General features: G+C 46.2%; 2 protein-coding genes across 8 annotated transcripts in view; one reads left to right on the top strand and one right to left on the bottom strand.

Moving 5' to 3' along the window:
* DCUN1D3 (defective in cullin neddylation 1 domain containing 3) overlaps nucleotides 1-4745 on the bottom strand; it is a 32851-nt gene extending 28106 nt beyond the window's left edge. The window contains exon 1 of one of the 2 annotated variants that reach the window (XM_081131543.1): nucleotides 4554-4745. The gene's annotated coding sequence lies outside the window, so the exon portion shown is untranslated. Of the gene's footprint in view, nucleotides 1-2188; nucleotides 2271-4553 lie in introns of those variants that run through there. The other variant, XM_081131544.1, reaches the window with a different exon arrangement.
* A 170-nt stretch (nucleotides 4746-4915) lies between these two features.
* On the top strand, nucleotides 4916-22322 carry LYRM1 (LYR motif containing 1). 6 transcript variants are annotated; one of them, XM_081131548.1, is made up of 5 exons: nucleotides 4916-5219; nucleotides 10303-10349; nucleotides 17084-17321; nucleotides 20616-20708; nucleotides 21701-22322. In XM_081131548.1, exons 3-5 carry the CDS (start codon nucleotides 17163-17165, stop codon nucleotides 21815-21817), a joined length of 369 nt encoding a protein of 122 aa, XP_080987674.1. In that variant the 5' UTR covers nucleotides 4916-5219; nucleotides 10303-10349; nucleotides 17084-17162; the 3' UTR covers nucleotides 21818-22322. The 6 variants fall into 6 exon arrangements, with proteins under 6 accessions (XP_080987674.1, XP_080987676.1, XP_080987673.1 ...); XM_081131550.1 differs by lacking the exon at nucleotides 10303-10349 and having other exon boundaries at nucleotides 4941-5219; nucleotides 17162-17321; XM_081131547.1 differs by lacking the exon at nucleotides 10303-10349 and having other exon boundaries at nucleotides 4950-5219.
* The last annotated feature ends 2075 nt before the right edge of the window (nucleotides 22323-24397 follow it).

Here is a 24397-nt window from a genome sequence, read left to right as displayed (position 1 = left end):
AAGCCCTCAGGACATCAAGAAGAGTCACCCACTCAGTCTGTGACCCCCTGCAATCAGGTTAGCCCCCGCTGGCCACACATGGCTTATTTTGCTGCAACAAAAAAAGCAAATCACCACCGAAGACTGACTTAACTGAGCTCACCTATTCTGATGTACAGTACTGAAATAAGGTCTCATTTGCAACATTTTAAAGACGACTTGGCATTGTGCCCCTCCCATTTTCTCCTTTCAACATCATAACTACAAAGAATTAAGAGTTTGTGCTACTTTCAACTTACTCGTTATTTCACTAAATTAATATATTAAATTCTAGTTTGTAGTCATTTGTTACTTAAATGGTCAGGTGCGGTGGTAAGCTCCTTGTTCCCCCAAAATAAACAGAACCCTCCATTACCTAGAAAAACAGACACAAGAACTAGCAAAACTAGATTTGAATTCAAAGACACTAACTCAATGAAACATCCTGTTCTACTGTGTAATGAGCTTCAGAACATTTAGGAAGAACTGATCTGGTTCACTGGTATCAACATCTGTAAACAGACACAAAGAGGTAATTGTAAATTATCAAGTGCTGGGGAACAGGAGTTAACACGTAATTACCATTGTTTCAATCTGAGTTACCCTGTCTTCACCTCAGATCAACTGGCAGCCAGTGTACAATTACCTCTCCATACTGTAGAACATCTACCACAACAGTAGCAAAATCAGATTAACTTAAGTCACTTAATGCAATGCAAAATACCCACAACTCCATAGCAAGTAGCATCAAGTGGCTCTGTAGGTTGCCCACCTTTCAGAAGTTTATTCAAAAGTCCCCAAAGTTTAAGAAACAAATTCACTGGTAACCTAGATTAAAAGGCCAGCCCAGCTCCTAGATTCTAAGTTCATTTAGATTTTCCCCAAATACATTTAGTGGCCAACATAGGAATCAATGGCTTCTCCCTGTGTTCAAGTCCCCTCCTACCCATCCACCCCCTTTCAGAAATTAGAAAAGAGCCACCAGTCTCCAAACTGGCTGATGGAATCTCAGTCTACAGGATATTTTCATACTTGAGTTATAATAAACCATTGAAATGAAGATGAATAGAGGACAGCTTAATAATCTATTGGCTACAGCATTTATTGCCCAGCATTAGGACGCAAAGTCCAAAATTCTGTAACCTAGGTCAAAGCCAAATTACATATATATGTCAATCACAAAGGAACTGTCCATTCCTTTAAGCTACTCTGCAGTACAGAGGGTGGTGTCTATTGTTTGCCTTACTCTAGCTGTTCACTCTGGTCACTTACTTGCTAACCAGAAGATTTCTATTCGCATTCAAGTCGGAATTCAGTAATTCAGTACCAGGCTCTATTCCATCCCTTTCAGTACCCCCAAGACTGCCAAGGAAGCTCTATTCAAGTTCTGACAACCCACCTACCTACGCTACGAAAGTACTAGAATCTACAACAGGTAACAAGTCTTCAATTTCTGATTCGTTTTCCCCAAACACTAAAAGGTATTATTTAGCATTTCTAATACTGATTTTACTACAACATTTAAGTCTTTCAAACGCCTGCTCAAAGAACCAATTCACCCAAAGAACATACTAGTCACTGTTGTGGGGTTCAAAAGAAGAAAACGGTATATTCTTTCTAATTTTAGCCTACTGTAAAATGACTCAAGAGGGCCAGATCCAGGAGGGCCTTTCAAGTGGACAATCTGGTCAAGGTGAGGCTGAAAAGTAGCTGACTACTGCAAATGAGTGGCTGCAACAAAAGGCAAGTCATCAAGTCCAAAGATGCAGACATAGTGGGATTGGGCCTACAATGGTCATTTATCTAATGTAATACACGGAGTGAACTTTTAGCATCAACCCACATCTCAGCTGAGGGTTATTAGTCATCAGGCGGACCAGACATGAGTGGAAATATTGCGACATAAAACCTGCCTCCCTACAAAAACCAACTGCAAACTTAGATCTTGATGGTCATCTTTATAGACCAACAGGGGCATATTATTATCACTTGCCCAACCTTCAACCCTAAATTCATACACAGCTGGAAGCAAAGGAGGATTCATATACTAAAACACATCTGGGGTGCTCGTTATGCAATTTTAAATAGCAGCATATACAAGTCCTGTGAGGAAAAGGTATGCTCTCAACTGAACATCCACTCAGTTATGAACACAGAGGTTGAGATTTACCTGCCAGAAAAGACCACGGCTGCCTCCTCGCCCACGCTCAGCTGGGTGATGTTTTTTTTTTATTACAATAGCCCATCAGTACCTACAAAACAGTAAGTGATAAGACTCTAGGAAAGGCAACAGAAAGAATCACAAGGAGCATCACTCTCTATTTCCTTCTCTATCTTGTTCTTATTTGCCTACCTATTCGGAGCTCAGCCTCCGCCTTTCTGACCTAGGCTCTTTTCACTCTCCCCTTTCTCACTAGGCTCTGGATATTACTGTTGCCCCTTCTCTGTCGTTCCCCCTACCTCCCCACCCCCTCTCCACCTCTCCCCTTTCCTCCCAGTCCCCAGAACTTGCCAAAGTCTCTCCATCCAGTTTCTGCACTAGCTACCTAGTCCCAGAACCCAGAAGGCTCCTCTCCTATCTTTGCAGTGCTGGCTACTTTTTAGTTAAAGCTCAACTTAAGTGTCACCTCCTCAGGAAGGTGTTCCTGGACTGCATCCCAATCACTTTCTATTACATCACTCTTGCTTTCTTTGGCACTCATCAAAATCTGATTTATAAGTTTATTTATTATGTGTCCCCCACCCAGAACCTGATGTAAACTCCCTGAGAGTGGACATTATGCTGGTGTTCATCTTTGTATGCCGTGTCCAAAACACCAGCTAAGCACTTAGAGCCATTCAAAAATGCTTGTTGAATGAATGAATTTTGGGCCTTTTATTCAATGATTCCAGATCAATTAAGGTGAGAGCAGCAGTCATTCCTTTGTTGCATTTCTGTGAAACACCTAAACATGTTGTTACTTGCACAATCAAAGCATTATATTGTTTTATCAGATAAGTAGGATGACAATTCTCCCAGCAATATGCACACAAACAGAGGGCCAGGATTTATGCACTCTTTTTTAACTAAAGGATCCCCCAAATTAGACACTATCTCTTAAAGTTCTTCAGAAAACAGAGTTTCAGATTCAACAGAGGATTTCCAAAAAAAGTATCAACAATGAAATAGGAGTCATCACACTTCACTGTGAAATCCCTTGACAGGCTGAAGGAGCTCACTTCCTGGGAATTTTTAAAAAAAACCAACAGAACATCAATAAAGAGACTTCCTTCCCAATCATTCTTTGCTTTCTTCAAATAACTTTTTCACATCTGTTATCGGTTTGTCTTCTTCTTTAAAACAAAACTAAACAGGTCACCTTTTCTCACTTACGACCACCTATACAAAAAGAATCAGCTACATAAGATGGAAATCTGCACAAGCCCAATGTGTCACTGAAAACTTGTGTGCCAGACATACACGGAGAAAAAGATGAAAGAGCTGTTGTCCAAGTGTAGAAACAAAAAAGTAATATGGGGTTTTCTGTTCTCTGAAGTGCACCATGTAGTGTGGGTGGAGAGAAACACAGAAATCCAGAATTAGCCAAACATCAAATCATTTTGGAAAGAGTTGACAACATGTAAATTCCTCACACTGAAAGTATTCAGAGCAGGAGACCTTGATTCCTGGGCTACGGAGCCATTTAGAAATCCTCGCAAGGCGTCGGAATTCCAGCACTCGCAGGAGGGAAGGTTCACCTGCATCCGGAGCTGCCAGGCACTGAGCGGCGCTCAGTGACACAGCCTGTACCCGAAGTATTCACACAGCGTGCATTCCAGGTCCGCATGGAGGCTCCACACCAAACTCAAAAGGTGACCAAGGCGCCAAGTGTCATAAAGAAAAAACCCACACGCCTCGATCACCACCGAACCACAGAGGATTAGAGTGGAAGCCAGGGGTGTGTTTGGGCTGGGGGCTGGGGGGTGAGGGGTGAGGGGTGAGGGGCGAGGGGCGATGGAAAAAAAACAATACATTTGTCACCCGGTCCCACTTCCTACCCAGGACACAGGCAAAGCCTCCAGCCCCACTACCTGGGCACAGATGGTTATCGTTTATATCAAAGGTGCAGAGAAAGGCCTTCAGGTCTGAGCCCCTTAATTCCAGGGCTGTTAATGATTAAAGAGAAGGATGGGGGTGGGGAGGAAAACGAGGGCGGAGGGAGCCGGAGATTCACCCACCACCTCCCGCCGGGCTCCCGCCTCACAGCGCTTACCCGGGGCAGAGGACCGGAGTCTGCGCCCCTTCAGGGCAGCTCCGACCCCCAGGCCCCGGGTTGAGGGGTGCTGGGGGTGAGGAGGCAGGGACAGTAGGTAAGTTTTCTGAGCCCTGCGGCTGACACGCCACAGGCTCCCCTCGCCTCCTCTCCTTCCAGAGGAACCAGTCCAGACAAGGCGCTGACTTCCACTCCTCCCCTTCCACCCCCCTTTCTCGAAGGTACCCAACCCCCGCCCCTTCAGCGCTCCCCCCTTTTCCTCGACATTCTCCCCAAACTCACAGTTGCTCCAGAGGTTCCTCCAGTCAAACCCTTTCTGGAAACGACGGCGGCCCGGCGGGTCCAAACCACCTACCATCCCCGCTCGCGTTCCCAGACTCCCTACCCCCGCCGCCGCCGCTTCCTCCACCACTGCCGCCGCCGCCTCCTCATCCGCGGGCCACCGGCCGCGGCCGCTCCGAAGCCCCGCCCCCCCATCGCCTCCCGCAGCATCACTTCCGGTAACCCCGCGGCCGCGGCCCCCAGAGGGAGAACAGAAGGGGGCGGGAGGAACGGGTGGGAGAGTGCGTCGTGACGTACGCAGAGACGTACGAAGCCGTCGCCGAGTGAGGGCAAAGATCTGGCGAAGTTGGGCTGAACCATTTGGGGGCTGGGAGGGGGGAGGACAGCGAAAGGGGTAGAGGGGAAAGAGGGAGAGGACGCAGTTGGCCATACCGTTGGGTACACGGAGGAGGGTGGGCTAGGGTTTGAGGTTTAAGCGAGGCTCGAGACCACCCCAGGCCCGGGGCAGTTCTCCCACAGACGTCCGCGCGTGGTTCGGCCCGGCCGGCCCACTGGACCTGCCCGATTCCGCCGGCCCGGGCTCCGCGGGGCTCCCGGCGTCGCCGCCTCGCAGCGGGCTGGGCGCCGCGGCGCTTCCGTGGGTGGGGAAGGCAGGACTGACGCGGAGTGAGTGCCGGGACCGAGGCGCGGGCTCCTGGCGCGGAGACTGCGGGCAGGGGTTGGCGCCCCTGGGGCAGGGGTGGGGTGGGGGTGAGGGGTGCGGCGTTGCTAGGAGACGCGCCTGTGTGACCCCAGCTTGCGAGGGCGGCTCCGGGTCGCGCCTCTGGCCTCGGGAACCCGCTCAGGCCGGCGGCCCGAGGGCCGGGAAGGGGAGGCCTGGCCTGGGCACGCTGGGACGCCGGTCTGCAGCCCTCGGGGGGCCATCCTGAACCCTTTGGGTCCCCGAGTGTAAATGGGAGATTAGTAGGGTCAGTCCCGGGGCGCGATCGTCTAGCCTGGGAAAGTTGACCCAAACGAAGCCGCCGTTCGGGATACGGGACTTCCTAGGATAGTGACCCGGCGTCGTAATCCCCTCGGTCCCCGGAAGGAGGCTTTGCTCCGCGACCCTCTATTCGAGTCCAGGAGAAAGTTAAGAAGTAGATCAGTAAGGAAGATGCCAGCCAGTGGGAAACGCCCCCGAAGGCGGTAACGAGATAGGGGAGCGCCGCTCTAAGTCGGGTGAGGTGTTCCGGGGAGGCCGGGTATTGCGGGGACCCCAGAAAAGAGGGCACTGGCTAAAGAGCTTTCCAGGGGAGAAGAAAAGCCGAAGGGTCCGAGGCAGGAAGCGCGGGGCCGGGAGCTGGAACGGGAAGGACGTGGGCCCGAGCGGCCCGAGACGGCCGGTGGCGGGGCCTGGGCGCGGCCCTGAGCCGCCGCGAGGGTCTGCGTGCCGCGTGCCGCGTGCCGCACGGTTTAGGAAGGGAAGTGACATGATCTGACTTACATTTGAAAAAAAAAAAAATCTCTCGTGGCTGCCGCATAGAGCGGGATGGAAGTTGTCAGACCTGTTAGGAGGCTGCTGCAGTAGCCAAGGGAGAGGTGAAGGCTGCGTTGTTCGTTGCAGTGGAAATGGAGAGAATTAAATTCAGGGTGCCTTTTGTTTTGTCGTGTGTGCGTTTTAATAAGAGAACATTTATTTAAAAAGTTACAGAGGCAGCCCGGCCGGGCGTGGCTCAGCGGTTGAGCGTCGACCTAAGATCCAGGCGATGGGGGTTCGATTCCCGGTCGGGGCACATGCCCGGGCTGCGGGCTCCATCCCCAGTGGGGGGCGTGCAGGAGGCAGCCGATCAATGACTCTCATCATTGATGTTTCTATCTCTCTCTTTCCGTCTCCTTTCCTCTCTCTGAAATCAATAAAGGTATATTAAAAAAAAAAGTTTCAGAGGCAAAAGAAGGGCCCTTGGAGCTTCCCAGAGAGAATGGCAAGGGTACCCCTCTTGTGGGGTGAGAGTTGGGGGAGACTTGGAACAGGGGCAGGGGGAAGGCCCCTGCGTGCTCCTGGGGGGAGAGCTCGCCCCAGGTGTGTTTGGGAAGCATACGGGAGAGGGAGCAGCCAAGGATGGCCCCTAAGGGAAAACCGTGGATGGACATACTGGGAGTTCTGTGAACATACTAGGTTTGGTCAGTATTTACCAGATGTTGGGAAGCTGGATTTGCAAGTCAGGGGAAGAGCCATAGAGATAATAAATATAGGTAAGGATTTATTTCTGGATCACCTAGGCCCCTAAACTCCTAGGGCTCTTCACCCAGAGGAGAAGCCTGAAAAGGAAACTCTTGACACAGACAAGTCCTCAAAGATAAAAGGAGGCCCCCTTAATATCCTGGAATAATGGACCACACCCTCATAGTCAGTGAGACTCATCCACCCACTAACCAGCTTCTACTCATCCCTTAGGCCTGGCTCAGTCTTTTCCCTCCCTCCCCTGGCAGCAGTGCTTTTGGACTCGCGTCCATGTGATTTGTGTCCATTATAGCAAGCCTGACTTTGCTTGTGGTTTATATGTCTGTCTCCCCCACAGACTATTTCTGTGTGTCCTGATGGCTCCTATTGGAGAGCCTTATCCATAGGGTTCAACATGTGGTTATAGCTATGTAGGAACAGTGTTCATAAGGTACCAGTCATGGACTTCAGTGTTACCAGAAAGGGGACCTGGCCCTTGGTGGGTCTGCCTAGGGCCAGCAGGTAGTGTGCGGGCTCTTGACTTCGTGCAGGAAAAATTTCACAACAGGAGTCCAGATGACTGGGAGGGAACATTTACTAAAGCTGGGGACAGTAAAACAAGAAAGGGCTTAGCATAGAAAAACAACAGGAGAGCCTAGGCTGGGCTGCCCTGGCTCTCTGGGAAGTCAGAGAAAAGGAGGCCTTGGGGTCAGGATCCGGAGACTAGCCTGCAATGCGCTGCCTCTGCCCATTGCTGCCCTGGCTGCAAGTCTGGTGGAGTCCTGTAGAGTTTAGTAGGGTTTAGTAGGGTTTAGGAGTTGCGTGCCTGTGGGGGAAGAAAAGGGAAAAGGGAATGGGGAGGGAGGGGGAGGACAGGTGCTCCCCAGAGGGAGATCACGCTCTGGTCCTTTGTCTTGAGGCTTTTATTTCTCTCTTGTAGGTGGGAATTTTAGAGGAGGTCTCAGGGGAGGGTTTTAGCACAATATTCATCGGTTTTCTAGGTGTGCTCCTCCAGGGCAGTGGCCTCCACTGATTGGTTAGTGCCGGGGCAGGGGGTCCTTATTCATTGCAGCTGGTTCTGGTGTCACCAACCTGGTTTTGCTGCTTTTCTGGGCCTGGAGCTGAAATATAACTGAGGCCTCCATGTTATTTCTAGGGAAGTGACCTTCTGTAATCTGCTGTAAATTGCTGTCAGTTTGTTCAGCTAGCTATCTCAGTCTTCCTATTCCACCTGTCATGGCTTGCCTGTCTCATTCAACAGCTTTTGACAAAGGGGCTTTTGTCCCTGCTGCTGCCGCCACTGCCACCACAATCTAGATGTGGTCAATCTCATAAAATCGAGAAAGAGTATCAGAAGAAGAATCAGAAGGCCTGGGTTCCAGTCTTGGATCTGCTGCTGACATCCAAGGAAGAAAACCTGAGATGGCCCGCAGAGTGGCCTTGGATGAGGCCCTTTTCTTTGAGCAGAAGAGGTTGTCCTAGATAGAGGTTGCAAACTGGCAAGACAGATATTGCCTGCAAACATATTTTTCAGCCCACAAAATGATTTAAATTATTTTTTTAAATTTACTTGCCAACATTTAAAAATTGGGCATCCAGAGCATTTGAGGTCTTGCTCCCGAACATGTCGTCAGTTTGGCTCAAATAAACTCATAAAAATTTTTAAAAAATAAATAAAACCTGGGCATCAAAATGTGGATTTTCAGCTTCATTTGAAAAATGAGACAATCTGGGTACACCAGGCGGAGGTTTCTACACAGCAGCAGTAACCTGGAGCCAAGGAGCTGCTTCCCTCTTTGTATGTGGCTCAGTGCTCAAGGCTGTCTAAAATCTCTCCCCTCCACTACCTACCTGACCCCTGTGGGCACTGGATTTATGGTTCTTGGTCTAGAGCTGTACTTTCCATATATAGCCACTAGCTATATGTAGCTATTTAAATTTAAGAAAAATAAAATTTAAAACTCAGTTCCTCCAGTGCACTAACCATATTTCAAGTGCCCAGTAGCTTCATGTGGCCAGTGGAATATTTCCATCACTGAAGATGGAGCTTGAAGGTACTGTGCATGCTAATCATTTCACACAGGTGGAAATGGATAATCATTGTTCCTACTCTCAAAGGTACTTTGTGTAGTAAAGAACTCCATGCCTCTGTAGATGAGCAAAGCTGCTTCTTCAATGGTTATTTATTTGATAGTTGGAGAGTACTTGGAAACTACTGTGAAAGGCAAGGACCCCTGCACACAGTGATGTTATTCATCAGATGGCTGGATCATGCGTCAGGTGCTAGAAAACTCCAGCTATATCTAATGTTACAACCAAAGTCCTCTTGTCAGTTTCCTAAGCCAGTTCCTTAGGAATAATCAGAAAGGAGGGATCTAAATGTTAGTTTAAATTTAAGTGTTTCGTCGTCTTTGACTTCCTAATTCCTATGATGGGTTGAAATCCTGGGTAGCTGTGAATGAATGGCTCTGGTTGATCTTTAGCACAGACCTAGTTTTCATTTATTTCCAGTATGCACACACACGTGTGCGCCTCTAACACCGACTCCTACTTGTGGTAACTGGTTCCCAACCCCTTACCTTATCTTCATCCCAAAATATGCAGATAAGGAACCAGATACTTCCATTTCTTTTGACTTAATGGCAGAAAGTTGGTTTTCATTTAGAATTGCTGTCCCCAAGGGGAATAACAGCTGTAAATGTCCCAGTTACAGTAGCCTGATTAGAGTCCCCTTACCAGTGCAGTCTTGTGTGTTCCCTGTGCAGGTATATTTAGAATGAGTGTACTTAACCCATAACATCTTGTTTGGGAAAGTTGAAGTCTTTCAGACATCAGTAGTTTTGATTTTTCCCTATGTTCTGAAGATTTCCCATATAAATTCCTTTTTCTTTAGGTAAAATTTAATCATGATGTGCCCTCTCTATTCCCTGCCCCCTGTCTGACACACGATATTGTCACTTTCTGTGTAAAAAGATACTGTTCAGAAAGTCAGTGTGGTGTGATGACGTATGCCCCACAGGCATATCCTGAGATTTGCAGAACTGTGTGGCAATACACTTCCCTTTTTGGATTCTAGTAACCCAGAACTGAACCCAGGACAGGAAGCAAGTCCATGGGGTGTGTGCGTTGGCTGATTGATGGAGGGGAGGAAGGACAGGAGTGAGGGGCACAGTTTAGCTCGAAGGTTATTGGACTTGAGCAAGGATGAGACTGTATAGGATACGGGTGTGCGCCAGAACATAGGGAGTGTAGGGGATCTAGGAAAAAGTGCACTGAAGGACAAGCAAGGAGTAAGAGATGAAGGAAGAAAATAGGAAGGGAAGCCCGATCATGCCTTGGGTGTTGGTATCTGCATTATATTTTCAGTGAGAAGTATGCTCTGTGGTCTGCAGTGCCTCCAGCTGGGTTGTTTGCTCACACTGAAGAACAGTAACCCTTTACTGTGCGGGGTTATTAATGGTCCAGGGAAACAGCTTTAGGAAAGTCCATTACTACCACAGAGCAATACATCTGCCTACAGTCTACCCATTTCTTTTCCCCCCTCTACAGACAAAAGTTAACATAGATGAAAGAGACCCTCGTTTCCTCTTGTTCAGGTAACATTTGCCTTTGTTAACTCTCTGTGCTAGGCGATTTGCATGGATTATCTAATGAATGATTCTTACAACTCTTAAGAAGTTTTGCTTGTTGCCCCGTTTTACAGTTTAATTGAGGCACTGGAAGACCTGCCCAGTGTAGTGAAGTCAGGATTCAAACCCAGGTTCTACCACTGCAGAGCCCATTAGTTCGTTGTTTGTGTTATATCTCCTTGTCCGTACATATATGGAAAAACTGTCTGAAACAGGCAGCCATTCTCTGTTCTGCTATCAGGGCCAGTTTGCTTTGGCATTAAAAGAGCATTTCAGTTCCCCAGAGATTCACCAGAGACAAAACTTAAAGTGAAAATGTCTGGGTTACTTTAGACTCCTGATCGCTTGGGTCAGTGAGCCCTATTCCCCAAAGGGATTGTTTTTCAAAAAACAAAAATTATCACAACCCCATTTTCCTATATGTTTGGTTCTGAGCTTCAGTGAACCCTAACTGGCTCAGATGAGCAGAAGAGGGAGGTTTCCCTTCTAGCCGTGTATCTTCTGTCATGGGTGGAACTGATGAGGCCTCCCTCACAAACTACACTGAGTCTTCAGTCCTCTGTCCTGACACCCATAGCACCACCCTCAAAAACATCATTGTGAGAGTTAATTAGCACTTTAAATGCTCTAGGGCCTTCCGTTGGAAAGCCTGGGCCATATACCTGAAGGTGAGAATGGGCAGTAGGGGTGACTGTTCTGTGTGTGCCGTTTATTCTTCTAACACTCATACCGGGTGTGGCAAAAGTAGGTTTACAGTTGTGAGTAGATGAAGCAGTTTGTTCATGTGTTATTATTTATTAATTACTGTATTCTTTTCCATAACAACATCTGTAAATCTACTTTTGCCCCACCCCCTACTTTAAGCGCCAACTATGTGCATGGCCTAGGAGTGTAATGAATGAAACAGTCCCAGGCCTCTTCCCTCTCCCCCTACAAAACACACAGTAGAGGAAGAAAGAAAATTACAGTGGACTAGGATGAACGCTGTGATGGGGAGTGTGTGGAGATGCCAGAGGCAGGCACGGCAGGGACGCTGACCCAGTCTCAGCGTGAACAAGGCACCCATTAAAAGTGACAGGGGCCAAAGGGTGAGAATCAGCAGCTAGGCATAGAAGTAGAAAGAGTTGGGACCTTCATTTGGCAAAAAGCCCCAGATCTAAGGACTTAGGGCCGCAGGACCCGGGACTAGCCACCACTGGTGCACAGTGAGCACATAAGACTGATTTTGTTTGGATAGATTTCACAATCTCCACCTTCTGCCCACCCCTCAAAATCGTAAAGTACTTGGGAGAGAAATTTGACTACATTAGTCATGATGAGAAAAAAAATCCACGAGGGGCAGATCTTGAAAGAATAGAAAGACCTTTTTCCTTCTACCTGGGGCTTGAAGGCAAGTACTTCTGGAACTTGCCTTTACTGTCCCGTGTTTGTACTGCAGCACTTTCTCTTCAGTAGAAGGCAAAGCCTCGTGAGAGTTAAAAATGTGGAATTTTGACATTCTTGAGACCAGAGTCATGCTTCTATAAATTTCATCAGGAGAAAGGGAATTTTCATCTCTGCTCTTAAATTCCCAATATTCATGCTGTAAGGTCTTTCCAAAGGTGGGGGAAAGGGTGAAGTGGCAAATCTCCTCTAGGCCTCCTGTAAAACTAGATCTGGACACGCCCAGTGCCTAGATGTGCTGGATAAAGGGCGTTCCTGCAGTCTGTGAAAGGGTGCTCCAGAAAACCTGAGAGTACTATGAGTAGGTGTGTGCTGGGTGGGGTGGGGTGGGTGGGGTGGCTAGAGACAATAGGCATTCTAAGTGGATGGCTCAGCCAGGGTGAACACCTAGGCTTGACACAGCAGGTGTCTTAGAGCAGCAGCTCCCAAATTATTCTTTTTCAGAGTCCACTTACAATTTTTACTATTACTTACCTATATATTAAACTAGCTTAAAATATTTTGTAATACATTTGTTTAAAGGAAGCTGTCTCACTACAAAATTGAAATTATTTTAAATCATGGTTTGGTGGGCTATTAAAACACATTAAAAGAATCACAGTAAAAAATATTTGTATTGTGCATCAAAAAATCGCCTCCCCAAGCAATCTTTGGGACACCTGCTGTACAGGAAACTTCTCCTGACTATGACCAGAGGCCAGATGCACTAGCGGCAAGCCTTGTCAGCCTGTTCTTTCTGGCACAAGCTGCACACAGTAGGTGCTTAGTAACGATTTTAGCTTGGGACTGTATACATGGGGTACGATTTTAAGAAAATAGGCCCCTTTCCAGTCATTTTCTTCCATTCATACTTTATATCTCTTATCTTTTCTCATTCTGGGATTGTGGGGTTAAGGAGGTGAAAAGAAGCAGAGGTTAAAGAAATGTCAATCTCTGATTGAAAGTTTAAATATTTTTACTGTAAAAATTCTGTAAGAATAGACTTACAGGCAGTTGATACTGCAGTTCAGTTGTGGTCCTCTAAACAACTTCATGTTTCTAATGTCACTTGGAAAATCCTAGCAGACCCCCATAACATCAGATCAACCCCTGAAGCTAGCGAGGAAGGAAAAGGGCTACCTTGGTTCTGCGTAAGTAATGAGAGGTCATCAGTGGTTTGAGGAGTAAATGTTGGTTTCAAGCCATTAAATCCATAGGAAGGAAGACTCCTAGGGAAAAGGCACTAAACAAATTGCTTCCTAGGAGCAGAGACAAATCTAACCCAAAAGAAAAAGAACTTTTTAAATTTTTTTATATATGGCTGATTTTGTTTCTAAAATCGCAAGCTTTCCGTGACATGAGATTTTCATTTATTCAACAGACATTTGTTGACTACCGATTATGCACCTTGCTGAGTGCTCAGAATTCAGCAGTAAATAAGATGGATGTGGTTACCGTCCCCATAAAGGTTAGAGTCTGTGGGGGAAGACAGGCATTAACAGACCATTTCTTGAGTGATCAGTACTACCAAGAAGAAATACAAGGGGCAAAGGCCCTGTTTAACAGAGAGACCTGCCCTGGGGTATATGATGAGGCAGACGGGGGAGGGGAGAAGGGTCATCGGAGACATCCATGTTTTCACTGAGAACTGAGGGGTGATTAGGGGTTGGTCAGGTACATGGAGGGGGGTCAGAGGAGAGCCTTCTAGGAAGAGATAACAGATAGGTACGTACCCCTAAGGTAAGATTTCCTCAAAAAACTGAAAAGATTCTAATAAGGAAAGGACAAAAGAAGCATTTTTTTCTTGCCTTTTCGCACAAGAGTTAGAAGGAAGTGGTAGGCCAGACTTATAAATAGGACCCCACAGGCAAACCTCTTTAGACCCTTCTCTCTGGAAATCTTCACAATTTGTAACCACACAGAAACTCTCTTTCTTTCTTTTTTTCCATCCTCACCTGAGGATATGTTTTTTATTGATTTGAGAGAGAGAGGGAGGGAGGAAGAGGAACATCGATGTGAGAGAGAAATACTGATTGGTTACCTCCCATGCGCGCCCCTACTGGGGATCAAACCCGCAGTCTAGGTATGTGCCCTAACTGGGAAGTGAGCCCACAACCTTTTTGGTGTATGAGATGACACTCCAACCAACTGAGCCGCCCAGAAACTCCATTTCTTTAACACAGTCCTGTTTATCCATTCCTTTCCGTGCTCGTTAAGCCCTTAGGACTGTCTGGTATCAAACAGTCTGAAGAAAAAAGCCTGGTCTGTTGAACACAGAATATTGGTCAAGCTATAGATAACACCTGACTGCAGATGTTTTCAGCCCCAGGCCCATGAAAGCAGAAGGACCCCCTAGGGACCACACCCTCATGAAACCTGCAGAATGATGCCATGGCTGACATTGGGACCTGGTGCAATGATCAAGTACTCCCTACCCTGGCCCCAACTCCTTTAGCCACCATGATTAATGATTTTTCCCCATATAACCCATCCCCGGGAAGCCATCGGGAAGCCAGGTCTTTTAGCATCAGTTTACGTGTGATCACAGGCTTGGCACCATTTCCTCACTAATAAACCTCCACTTTCTTTGCTGCAACTCCTGTTCCCATTTGATTGGGCTTCAATGCATGTAGATGAATGAACCCCTTTAGTCCAGTAACAGATTTAGGTTTTCTGGATCAGCTGATGTTGGAGAGGGAGATATCACTTATCTCCCTTTCAGGATTAGTTTTCCAAATACTTAAACATTAATTAAAGTGTTCTGAAAATAGGCCTATTAAGTACCAGTTGTTAGTTCTGCTTGTTACCTTGAGTTCCCTGATTACAGATTCTGGTGTATGATCAGTTACAGTTTGGAGCTGAGGTTCTTAGAGAGAAGGAAACTAACTAAAGCCACACTTAGCAGAAGATCGCTGCTGTTCTAATGTGCCAGACCTTCGCTTTCCTCCAGTGTCTGCAGTCAGGGCCGTCCCCGTGGTAGCGACAGGGAAGTGAGGCGGTCTTTGAAAGAAGTGAGTTCAGAGGCCCTGCCTCTCACAGGAACTGACTCAGAGATTTTCTGTGAAACCATGGGATTTTAGGAAGAGCCAGAACTCAGAAACCCTTTCCTTTGAGCGGGAAAAATGTCATTTCATCTGGGTTTTTATTAACAACTGGCCACAGAGCATGATGTTCTCTCAGTTTTTATTCATTCTTTTTAAGCATTTTCTCTGACGCATCATGGACATCAGAATTGGTGTTGAATATAACTTTAGTCCTATTAACTTTTGAATTTTAGTGCTTTCAAGTTTTTCATCAAATGGTTAAGCCTTGGTTCATTCCTCATTGCTCAAGAAAAGTCACAGGGTCAGGATAAATAGGACAGACAGTCACATTTGAAAGATTCTCTGTAAGGTGAATTCTTTGCAGGTACTTAGAATTTCTGGATAAACACCACTTCCAGCTCCCATCTCCATTCTTTAGTTGCTCCAATTCTCATAAATTCATGACTGCCCTAAAGCATGTGTCATCCACCCCTCATGGTCAGAGGTAGGTCATGTGCCCAAAGGGCACTGAGCAGCCTACTTCCTGATCCTGATGAGCCTGTTTGAGGAAAGCCCAGGACTCCTGAGGAGGTGTCCCAGGGCCTGGCTGTGCTGCTCACTCTCCCAGTCTGCCCTCCTGTCTTCTCAGCTTCCCATTTGTTACAGATGGGACAGGATCCACTCTCCAAGTCTGACTAATCAGACTCCTCTAGTAGTGGACCCTTTTTTCTCTCTTTCCTGAATTTAAATTTAATAGTAAAGAAATAGGATGAAGTTTTTGCCTAAGTAAAAGAAAAAGGAAATTCCTAATGTCCGTCAGCAGGAGAGTGCACACGGGATGACTTCATACAGTGGACTGAATTGCAGTAGTGAGAATATATGAACCAGAGCCACATGGAACAACATCAACGAATCTCACAAACTATATACAGTTTTTAAACTTGCTAAGCAATACTATATAATGTTAAATGTAAAGATGTGTGTGAGAAACAAATTCAGGATAGTGTTTCCTTCTAGGAGAGAAGGGGAATTTGATTTGGAGAGTACAGTGGGAGTTGCAACTATATATATAGTTTATTCTTTATGGTTCATTGTGAATATGTGGCTGTTAATTATATTACTCTCTATATAATTTTGTATATCTGAAATACTTCATAATAAAAATATAACAGGGATTTAATTTTTAAAAATATAGTTAGCACCCGGCCGGCATGGCTCAGCAGTTGAGCATTGACCTATGATCCAGGAGATCCTGGTTTGATTCCAGGTCAGGGCACATGCCTGGGTTGTGGGCTTGATCCCTAGTGGGGGGGCTTGCAGGAGGCAGCCGATCAATGACTCTTTCATCATTGATGTTTCTCTCTCTCTCCCTCTCCCTTCCTCTCTTTGAAATCAATAAAGATACATATTTTTAAAAATACAATTAGCTTTAGGTAATGCATTTAGGTCAGGTCTTAGCCAAGTCCTCTGAACATAAAATATTGATGTTTCGGAGTAAAAATCCAGAGGGGCCACAAGATCTTCAATTATCATAAATATTTTCAATTCTGATTGCACAGTTCTTATGTGGACAAGGCAGTAGACCAAGAATGTTACGTATCTTCAACAAGATTATGCTGAACTAAGAGTAGAACTGAGCCTGCAGACACAATTTGTTTGGCCTTCATGGTACTTACATTTTCAAAAGTGATTAGTTAGTGTCTCTTTATAGACTTCATATTTTAAAAGTCTGGATGACCACCTATTAAGCTATCAGGAAATCTGGCATCCCTAGGCCCTCATTTCTACATGGCAGTGGCTGGCTGGGGCTGAGTAGCAACTATCCCCTTTTAAGGGGGCATGTCCTGTACACTTGGCCACTGTCCCCACCCAGCCAGGTCCCTGCCTGGCTGGCCCTGGAGGAACTTGAGTTTGCATCCCCTGCATTAAATTCAGTTATTCAAAATATGCCTTCTCCTGGGCACTCAGGTCAGTGACATAATTTTACCAGAACACATGCTGAAAGCCTCATTCCTAAGATACTCTGGTAAAGCGTTCCGGTTTAAAGAAGAGTAAATGTGTATTTTGGTCTTGGCATGTTTGTAAGAATGGCTGTCGTGGCAGGTAGCACGGCTGAGCAACCCTCAACCACGTGGTGATGCACAAGGCCAGCAGAGAGAGATGGTTTTCCCACAGCGCCTTTCTAGCAGTGCCACCAAACAGATTGGTTGAGAAAGAGCAATTCTAGTTTAATTAAAGAGTTTGATTTTGTTTTAGGTGCACATCTGCCTGGCTGCCTACTGTCAAGTTGGATTTTTATGCAAATTTTCTCTCTCCTACTTTGGTGGGTCCGAGGATGACGACAGCAACACGACAAGAAGTTCTTGGCCTCTACCGCCGAATTTTCAGGCTTGCGAGGAAATGGCAGGCGGCGTCAGGACAGATGGAAGACACCATTAGAGAAAAACAGTACATATTAAATGAAGCCAGGACGCTGTTCCAGAAAAACAAAAACGTGAGTAGCCTCAGTTGGAGATTTCATGGAGGAGAGCAGCTTCTTGTGTTCATTTATTTCTTTTCTGTCCTAAAATTGGGAGGACTGAGCAGCCACAGTGCAGAGCACGGGCAGGCAGGGGCCAGAGGCGCAGCCTGCTTGGCCTGCGCGGCCACCGGGAGCAGGAGCCCCGCTCGGGTCTCGGCATTTGCTTCAGATCCCGGTCCAGCCGGTAAGTGGCTCAGCATCCTCAGAAGACTCCAGAGCCAGGCCAGCGAAAGCTTCCAGGGGGAGGAGCAGCCCCTCACATGCTGTGCCTGTTGCAGGCCACTCCCACAGGAGGTGCACAGTTTATTTTTCTTAATTCATAAACTATTCAAAGCTTCCAAGTACAAACCCATTCTGAGGGAAGTGGATAGGACTGAAGCACAGGGTTCCCTTTATAACTCAGCTCTGAACTGAGCCTCTTTGGCTGGCATAGTGAGTGTGCCCTCTGGGACACAGAACTGGGTACAGTAGTGCTCCCATGAATTTGTCTAATAGTACACACCCACCAGGGGCCAGCCTGGTGCTGGGGATATCACAGTAGTACGTGCCCAGTAAACCCCTGTAGGCTCACTCGCCTGAGGACTGCCCAAGACCCCTTGGGTTTTCAGGTACGGCAGCAATCAGTCCTCCGTTGGCCTCCGCTTGAATTGGCCCAGTGTGGTGTGAGCCAGAGGGCGCATATGTGCCGGTCACGGTACATACGTGAGATTCTGTTGTGTTGGGAGAGGTGCAAGGGCTTTTCGTTTTGACATATTGGGCTTGTTTTACTATGAATTAGAAAGAAAATAGAGTATCAGGTAATTTCACAAATACTGTGCTTAGGAGAGTCCATTTAAAGAAAAAGTTTAATGTTGTTATAGGTGGTGTGTAGATATGGCCAAATCATGCAGGCAGCCTCTGAAAGGTGGCATTTGGCGAACTTTAACCCAGACTTGTTCAGATGGACAGCTGGAGCCCCAGGAGCCCTCAGCCCCCATAACCATGGCTTTATCAGGGGTTTCTTTTCCCCCCATCCCTCGCTGCAGACGGACATAAGTAGTTTCTTATAACCTCACTTGCTGTAAGAGCTTGATAATAACCCAAAGGTATCTCATGAATGGCTCTGAATCTAAGAGACAAGCGGGAAGGAACCTGGGCATGTTCCCAAAGCGGACAGCAAAGCAACAGCTTCTGAGAAGCACAGAGGTCAGAAAGCTGAGCTCTGCCCCAAGGGACTCTGCTGGCTTCTGTGCATCACAATTCCTGGAACTCCCCTCTGCTCCAAGAGGTGCCATAGGACACAAACGCACTTGGAGTTTCCAGGCCATGCAGCCCAGACTTCCCTGTGGGTGTCATGTGGGGCTGATGCAGTCCCAGCCCTGGCCTTGAGGTCACTTGCAAACTCTTAGCGGAGCTGAGTGTTGACTCACTTGGCATCTTCAGAACAAGAGGCTCTCTCCCCTTCACCACCAAGCTTTCTGTTTTTCAGAATGAACATGTCATTCTTTTACTTGCAACTGAACTGCCACGATTTGACATTTTTGGAATTTCAAAAGCCATTTCTTCCCCTTACTAATGAGCAAGGCAGTTCACAGTTCAAAATGAGAGAGAGGTGAATCATCCTCCCTTGTCTAGACAGCACTTTAAAGTTGGACCAACGTGGGGAGGATGTGAGGAGGCCTCTCAGTGATGTGGGAATATAATTTACTGCCTGTTTGTGGGAATTTAAGCCAATCAGCCTCTTAGATCAGCAGTTTTCAACTAGTGTGCCACAAGAATTTTTATCTATTCTTTTTTTTAATCCTCACCTAAGGGTATATTTTTGTTGATTTTTAGAGAGAGAGGGAGAGAGAGAAACATTGATGTGAGAGAGAAACATCGATCAGGTGCCTTCCCGTACCCGCCCCAAGCCCTCAACCTAGTTTTGTGCCCTGACCGGGAATCAAACCTGCAACCTTTTGGTGCACAGGGTGACACTCCAACCGAGTCACCTGGCCAGGGCTGCAAGAATTTTTAAAACATGCAATACCTGACTATTTAGTCAGGGGCATTGATCTCTTTTCCCTGAGATTGTCAAATAAAACAAAATTAGCCATCAGTATGAATGAATCAAAATTATACCTATTTTTTGTCAGATTGGCAAAAAATATATTTTTGGGGATGCTGCAGAATTTTAATAATTAGTTTATGTGTGCCAGGAGATGAAAAAGGTTGAAGATTGCTGTCTTAGAGGGTATTTGAATCTAGAGGGAATATCTGTGAGAATTAAAGATGCATGAACATATACCCTTTGACCCACAATTCTTTCTCTAGGAAATTATCTTTTAGATATATTTACATACAAGCCCAAAAAATTTAGAGGAATTCATAACAGATTTGTTCATAATGGCAAAGATTGGAGATAACCTAAATGTCCATCAGAATATTGGTTAAATTATGTTGGAATTTGGTGCAGCTGTTTAAAAAATAGGGCAGTTTTATATGTAAAAATATAGAAGGAGCTTCAATTTATTAGTGGAAAAAGCAAAGTTCAGAACAAAGTGAGCTATCGTTTGTGTAAGAAAAAAACCTTGAGTGGATAAAAAAGCTGTGGGACATTCACACCATGGAGTACTATACAGCTGTAAAGAAGAAGGATCTTGTACCCTTTGCAGCAGCATGGAGGGACCTGGAGAGTATTATGCTAAGTGAAATAAGCCAGTGAGAGAAAGACAAGTGCTGTATGATCGCACTCATATGTGGAAGCTAATGTACAAAATAAGCTGACAAACAAAATGGAACCAGATGCATGAATACATGGAACAGACTGGCCAGTGCCCAAGGGGAGGGAGTTGGGGGTGACTAGATAAAGAAGGTGAGAGAAATAGCTAAAGAACATATATGCATACCCCATGGTCATGGACAGTAATTTGGTAAAGGCCAAGGAGGGGAGAGGCTGGAAGGGTGGAGGTTGGCAAAGGGTGGGGTGGAGGGGACTCCTGCAATAATGTCTATATTAAAATTTTTTAAAATTAAAAAACACACAAAAAGAAAAACCTACATGTATACATGTGTGCTGATATATGCAGAGAATACTGCTGGGAGGACCGACAAAAAACTGCTGGTAATTGTCCTTGGGAGGGGAACTGGGATTTTGTAAGTTTAATCCACAGTAAATTTTATATTACATTGTTTCTGAATTTTTGAATTATCAATATTTAATTTACTGGATGGCAAACCGAAAATATTTCAGAAAACGTGCACCTGTATTCTGTGTAGCATCAGAGACGCCTGTTTCCCTCTCACCAGCTCACGGACGCAGCGCTGGTGAAGCAGTGCATAGACGAGTGCACGGCCAGGATCGAGATGGGGCTGCACTACCAGATTCCCTACCCAAGGCCGGTAAGTGACTGGTTAGCGTGGGGCTCCTACCCTCCCCCGAGTGCTTGTCCCGAAGCCCGAGCCATGGAGGAGGCACGTGGGGACAGCCGTGCTCGCGGGCCCCAGCCGCCCAGCCCGGCCCAAGTGCCCGACGCCTGGCTTTCGCTCGTACGGCTTTCCCCTGTGCAGGAGCGAAAGCCAGCTCACACCCGCATAGCTTTCTCTTTAGCCTTTCACTTTCTGTGGAAAGATTTTCTTACTATATGACAGGTTGGATGTTAATAAAAGAATAAAGTTCAAACTTTAAAGGAACGCATCAGGTAGAAAGTGAAATTTGTCAAAAATTCGTACCCTGTGGAAGGGACCCCTGTAGCTGTTGTGTTGACCTTACGAAACTGCCCGTTTTCTACCCGACCTGCAAAACCAGTTTTATATTGTATTGGCCCAACCTAAGAGTTTGGTAATGTACCCGTGTAGTCTTTTCTTCTACACTCACGTACATACATTTTCTTCCCTTAAAGTGTGCGGCGTCCGGGGCGTACTGTTTATTGCCTCCGTATGTTACCCTGTGGCTTCTGGCCATGTCTGCTCCCTCTGTTTACAGGGTTGCCGTGTGTCCTGTTGTGAGGACGAGCCCCTCCGGTGGGCATGTCGGTGGGTCCCAGTGTGCCACCCGCACGCGTCTCTGCACACGCTCTTCCCTCGCCTTTGCAGTGTCACTTCCCTGCGTGGCCTTGGCCATTTTCCCCCACGCAGGCAACACGCAGATGGGGCCCGAGTGCTGCTTCAGGCAGCTCTGGCTCGGACCCCGCTCCGCCACTTCATGTGTAGCCGTGGGCCTCCACTTTCTCATCTGGAAGTGTGGGCATGATTCCGTGCGAGGCGACTGTAAGGGTTAAGGTAACGACTCGGTGTAGATTTGGCGCTTAGCAGAGAGCACCGTATCCGGCAAATCCTCGGTGAGCGCACGCTGCCGGGGACTGCTGCTTAATGTTACCCTTCCTCTTCCTCAGGTTCATCTGCCTCCGATGGGCCTTGCCCCGCTGCGGGGCCGGGGACTGCGGGGCCAGGACAAACTGAGGAAACTTTCCAAACCGGTGTATCTCAAGTCCCATGATGAGATTTCCTAATCCAGAAGAAAGCGCATTTCTCAGATGGCCAACTACGTCCTGAATGTAAACCAGATGGGAAAAAATTCAAATATCTCCTTAAAAACCTCCAAAACATTGGGCCTCACCTCATGATGTGTGCTCAGTTTGTCGGGGCCTTGCTGTCTGAGGGGACACTAGTCCTAGAGTCACAGACCCCTCATCCTCCCTGAAGCATCATTTGGAAACGACTAAGGCCTGTGGGAGGAAGACTGAAGAATGACAGAGCTGCTCGTGGAAATGCCATCACCTGGCATGTCAGCTGGCAAATCACCCAGTTGCTGGGAGTTCTCATGGCTGCTATCAAACAATATACCTCTCAGAATATTTTTAGGCTTTCTTTTTAAGTTATAAATCTGTTTAAAAGTGGCCTTTTTTAACTTATATGCATAAATGCATAACCCATGGACACAATGGTGTGGGGAAGGCCTGGAGGTGGAGTGAAGGGGGTCAGTGGGGGGAAAAGGGGGACTGTAATACTTTCCACAATAAAGATAAAATTAAAAATATATATATATATATTAAAGTGGGCTTTTTTTTTTTGCTCTGGCCAGGGTGGTTCGTTGGTTGGGTGTCATCCCGTGCACTGAAAGTTTGCCGATTCTCAGGCAGGGCACATGCCCAGGTTGCTGGCATGATCCCCAGTAGGTGGCGTGCAGAAGGTGGCCAGTCAGTCTTTTCGTTTTCACATCGATGTTTCTCTCTCTCTCCCCCTCCCCCTTCCTCTCTCTCTAAAAATCAGTAAAAAATTTTTTTTTAAAATGGGCTTTTTTGGTGTATTTTGTCATCTTTTGACCCTTCCAGTTTCCAGATGAACACCCCTTCAAAGGTACACCATTGGATTGATCATGGTTTTTCACGGATATTCTATGAGCCCCATCCCTGCCTCCTTCATACACATGCACAGAAGCACTTGTCCAGTTAAATGCTTATGTTTACTTAAAGCATGTAATTAGGGTCCACTTCGGACTTGAAAGGCTCACTTGAAACTCATACTGCATCATTGTAAGTATTTTGCCTTTAACAGAATTTAGAATGTACCAGGGCAAAGTTGACTTTGAAATTAGGTCTAAACAGAAATGGAACGAGGAGCGATTAACACAAAGGATTAACACTCCGCATGTGTGGAGCCAGGTGAGATTCCCATGGCACGTCATCTGGACATCAGCATCATTCCTTCTCACCTCCAAAAAGAATGGGCATCCCCGATAAATACAGATAGCGATTTTGGTCTCACTTCTTTCCCAAAATGGCCTTGTGACCCACAGAAGCAGCAGTTGATAACTTCCTGCCCACACCTAGACTTAGGATTCCCTTGTCACAGATCCTGTAATTCAAAATAGGCATTATATTCCAGTCTGTAAGCAGGACTGTAGTTTTTTATGCCCCAGGTAAGTGTTGCAGGTTTGGCAATGAAAAAATTTATATATATATATATATATAAATTTCATTAAGAGAAGGGATGTAGGAAGATAGGTTCTGCCTTTAAAAGACCAAAACATGGAGATTTATATATATATAATATATATATAATATAAATATATATATAAAATACTAAATTGCATATAGTATGATAGTAATATATAAGTTTATATATATAAATATATATATGTAACTAATACTATATGCAATATAGTATCAGGGGAGTAACAGTGTGTGCACATTTAGCACAATTGCAGCTCTAGCCTTTGCTGAAGAGAGGAATTTAAATGCTGGCAGGTGTGGGCCATTCAGTGAGCACACACCCCAGCCTAGCTTGAACTGGGAGGCATGGATCTGCTGTCCCATCAGTCAGTCTCCTTCCATCTAGTCTCATTGTGGAAGCATCTCCCTGCCTGGAAGGGGTTCTAATGTTTAAGTACCTCTCATTCAACATAGGGCTGTGAACTCAACCAATAAATGGTAACCTTGGAGGAAAAACTGGCTTCTGGACCAAGTACACATGGCTTCCTGCCTCCATCATGGTCCCCTTCTCAGTAACTCAAGGTGATTTTGACTGTGCAGTTTTTGCCTTACTCTGTTGAGTGTAGAAACCACCTTTCCCGCCCAGCCTCCTCCAAATAGAAGTCCATCTAATTGCTAGCTAGCCTCTGAGTTTCTTCTGTGTGCCAGGAATCTTACCTAAAAGTGAATTTTAAATGCCTAGCCTTCTTTGCAAAGATGCATATTTTTTCATTTTCTCTCCGAGACTATAAAATCTCCATGTTTTGGTCTTTTAAAGGCAGAACCTATCTTCCTACATCCCTTCTCAATGAAATTTTCTTCCAACACTGACAAGGACCAAAAACTACCCAACAACTAAATTTTGGATAAGCAAGGAGTAGCTTGGTGACAGGTTTTATCTGATACTATCTGCTGAGCCGCTCGAAGGCAGGGCTGACAGTCTCACTGAGCTGATCTCTGGCCGGCTCTGCCCCAGGACTCTGGTCTCTAACTCACCAGGGCTTCCGAAGAACATCCTGCTCTTTTCCAGGAAGAGACACTCATTACCACATTCGTCCCAATAGAAAATGACCTCAAACTTGTGGCAATCTTTCTTTTCAAAGAGGAAATTTTTTTAAT

Source organism: Miniopterus schreibersii (genome assembly GCF_964146895.1).
Source record: "Miniopterus schreibersii genome assembly, chromosome: 3".
Taxonomy (NCBI): Eukaryota; Metazoa; Chordata; class Mammalia; order Chiroptera; family Miniopteridae; genus Miniopterus; species Miniopterus schreibersii.
This window is presented reverse-complemented; position numbering and strand designations above follow the sequence as displayed.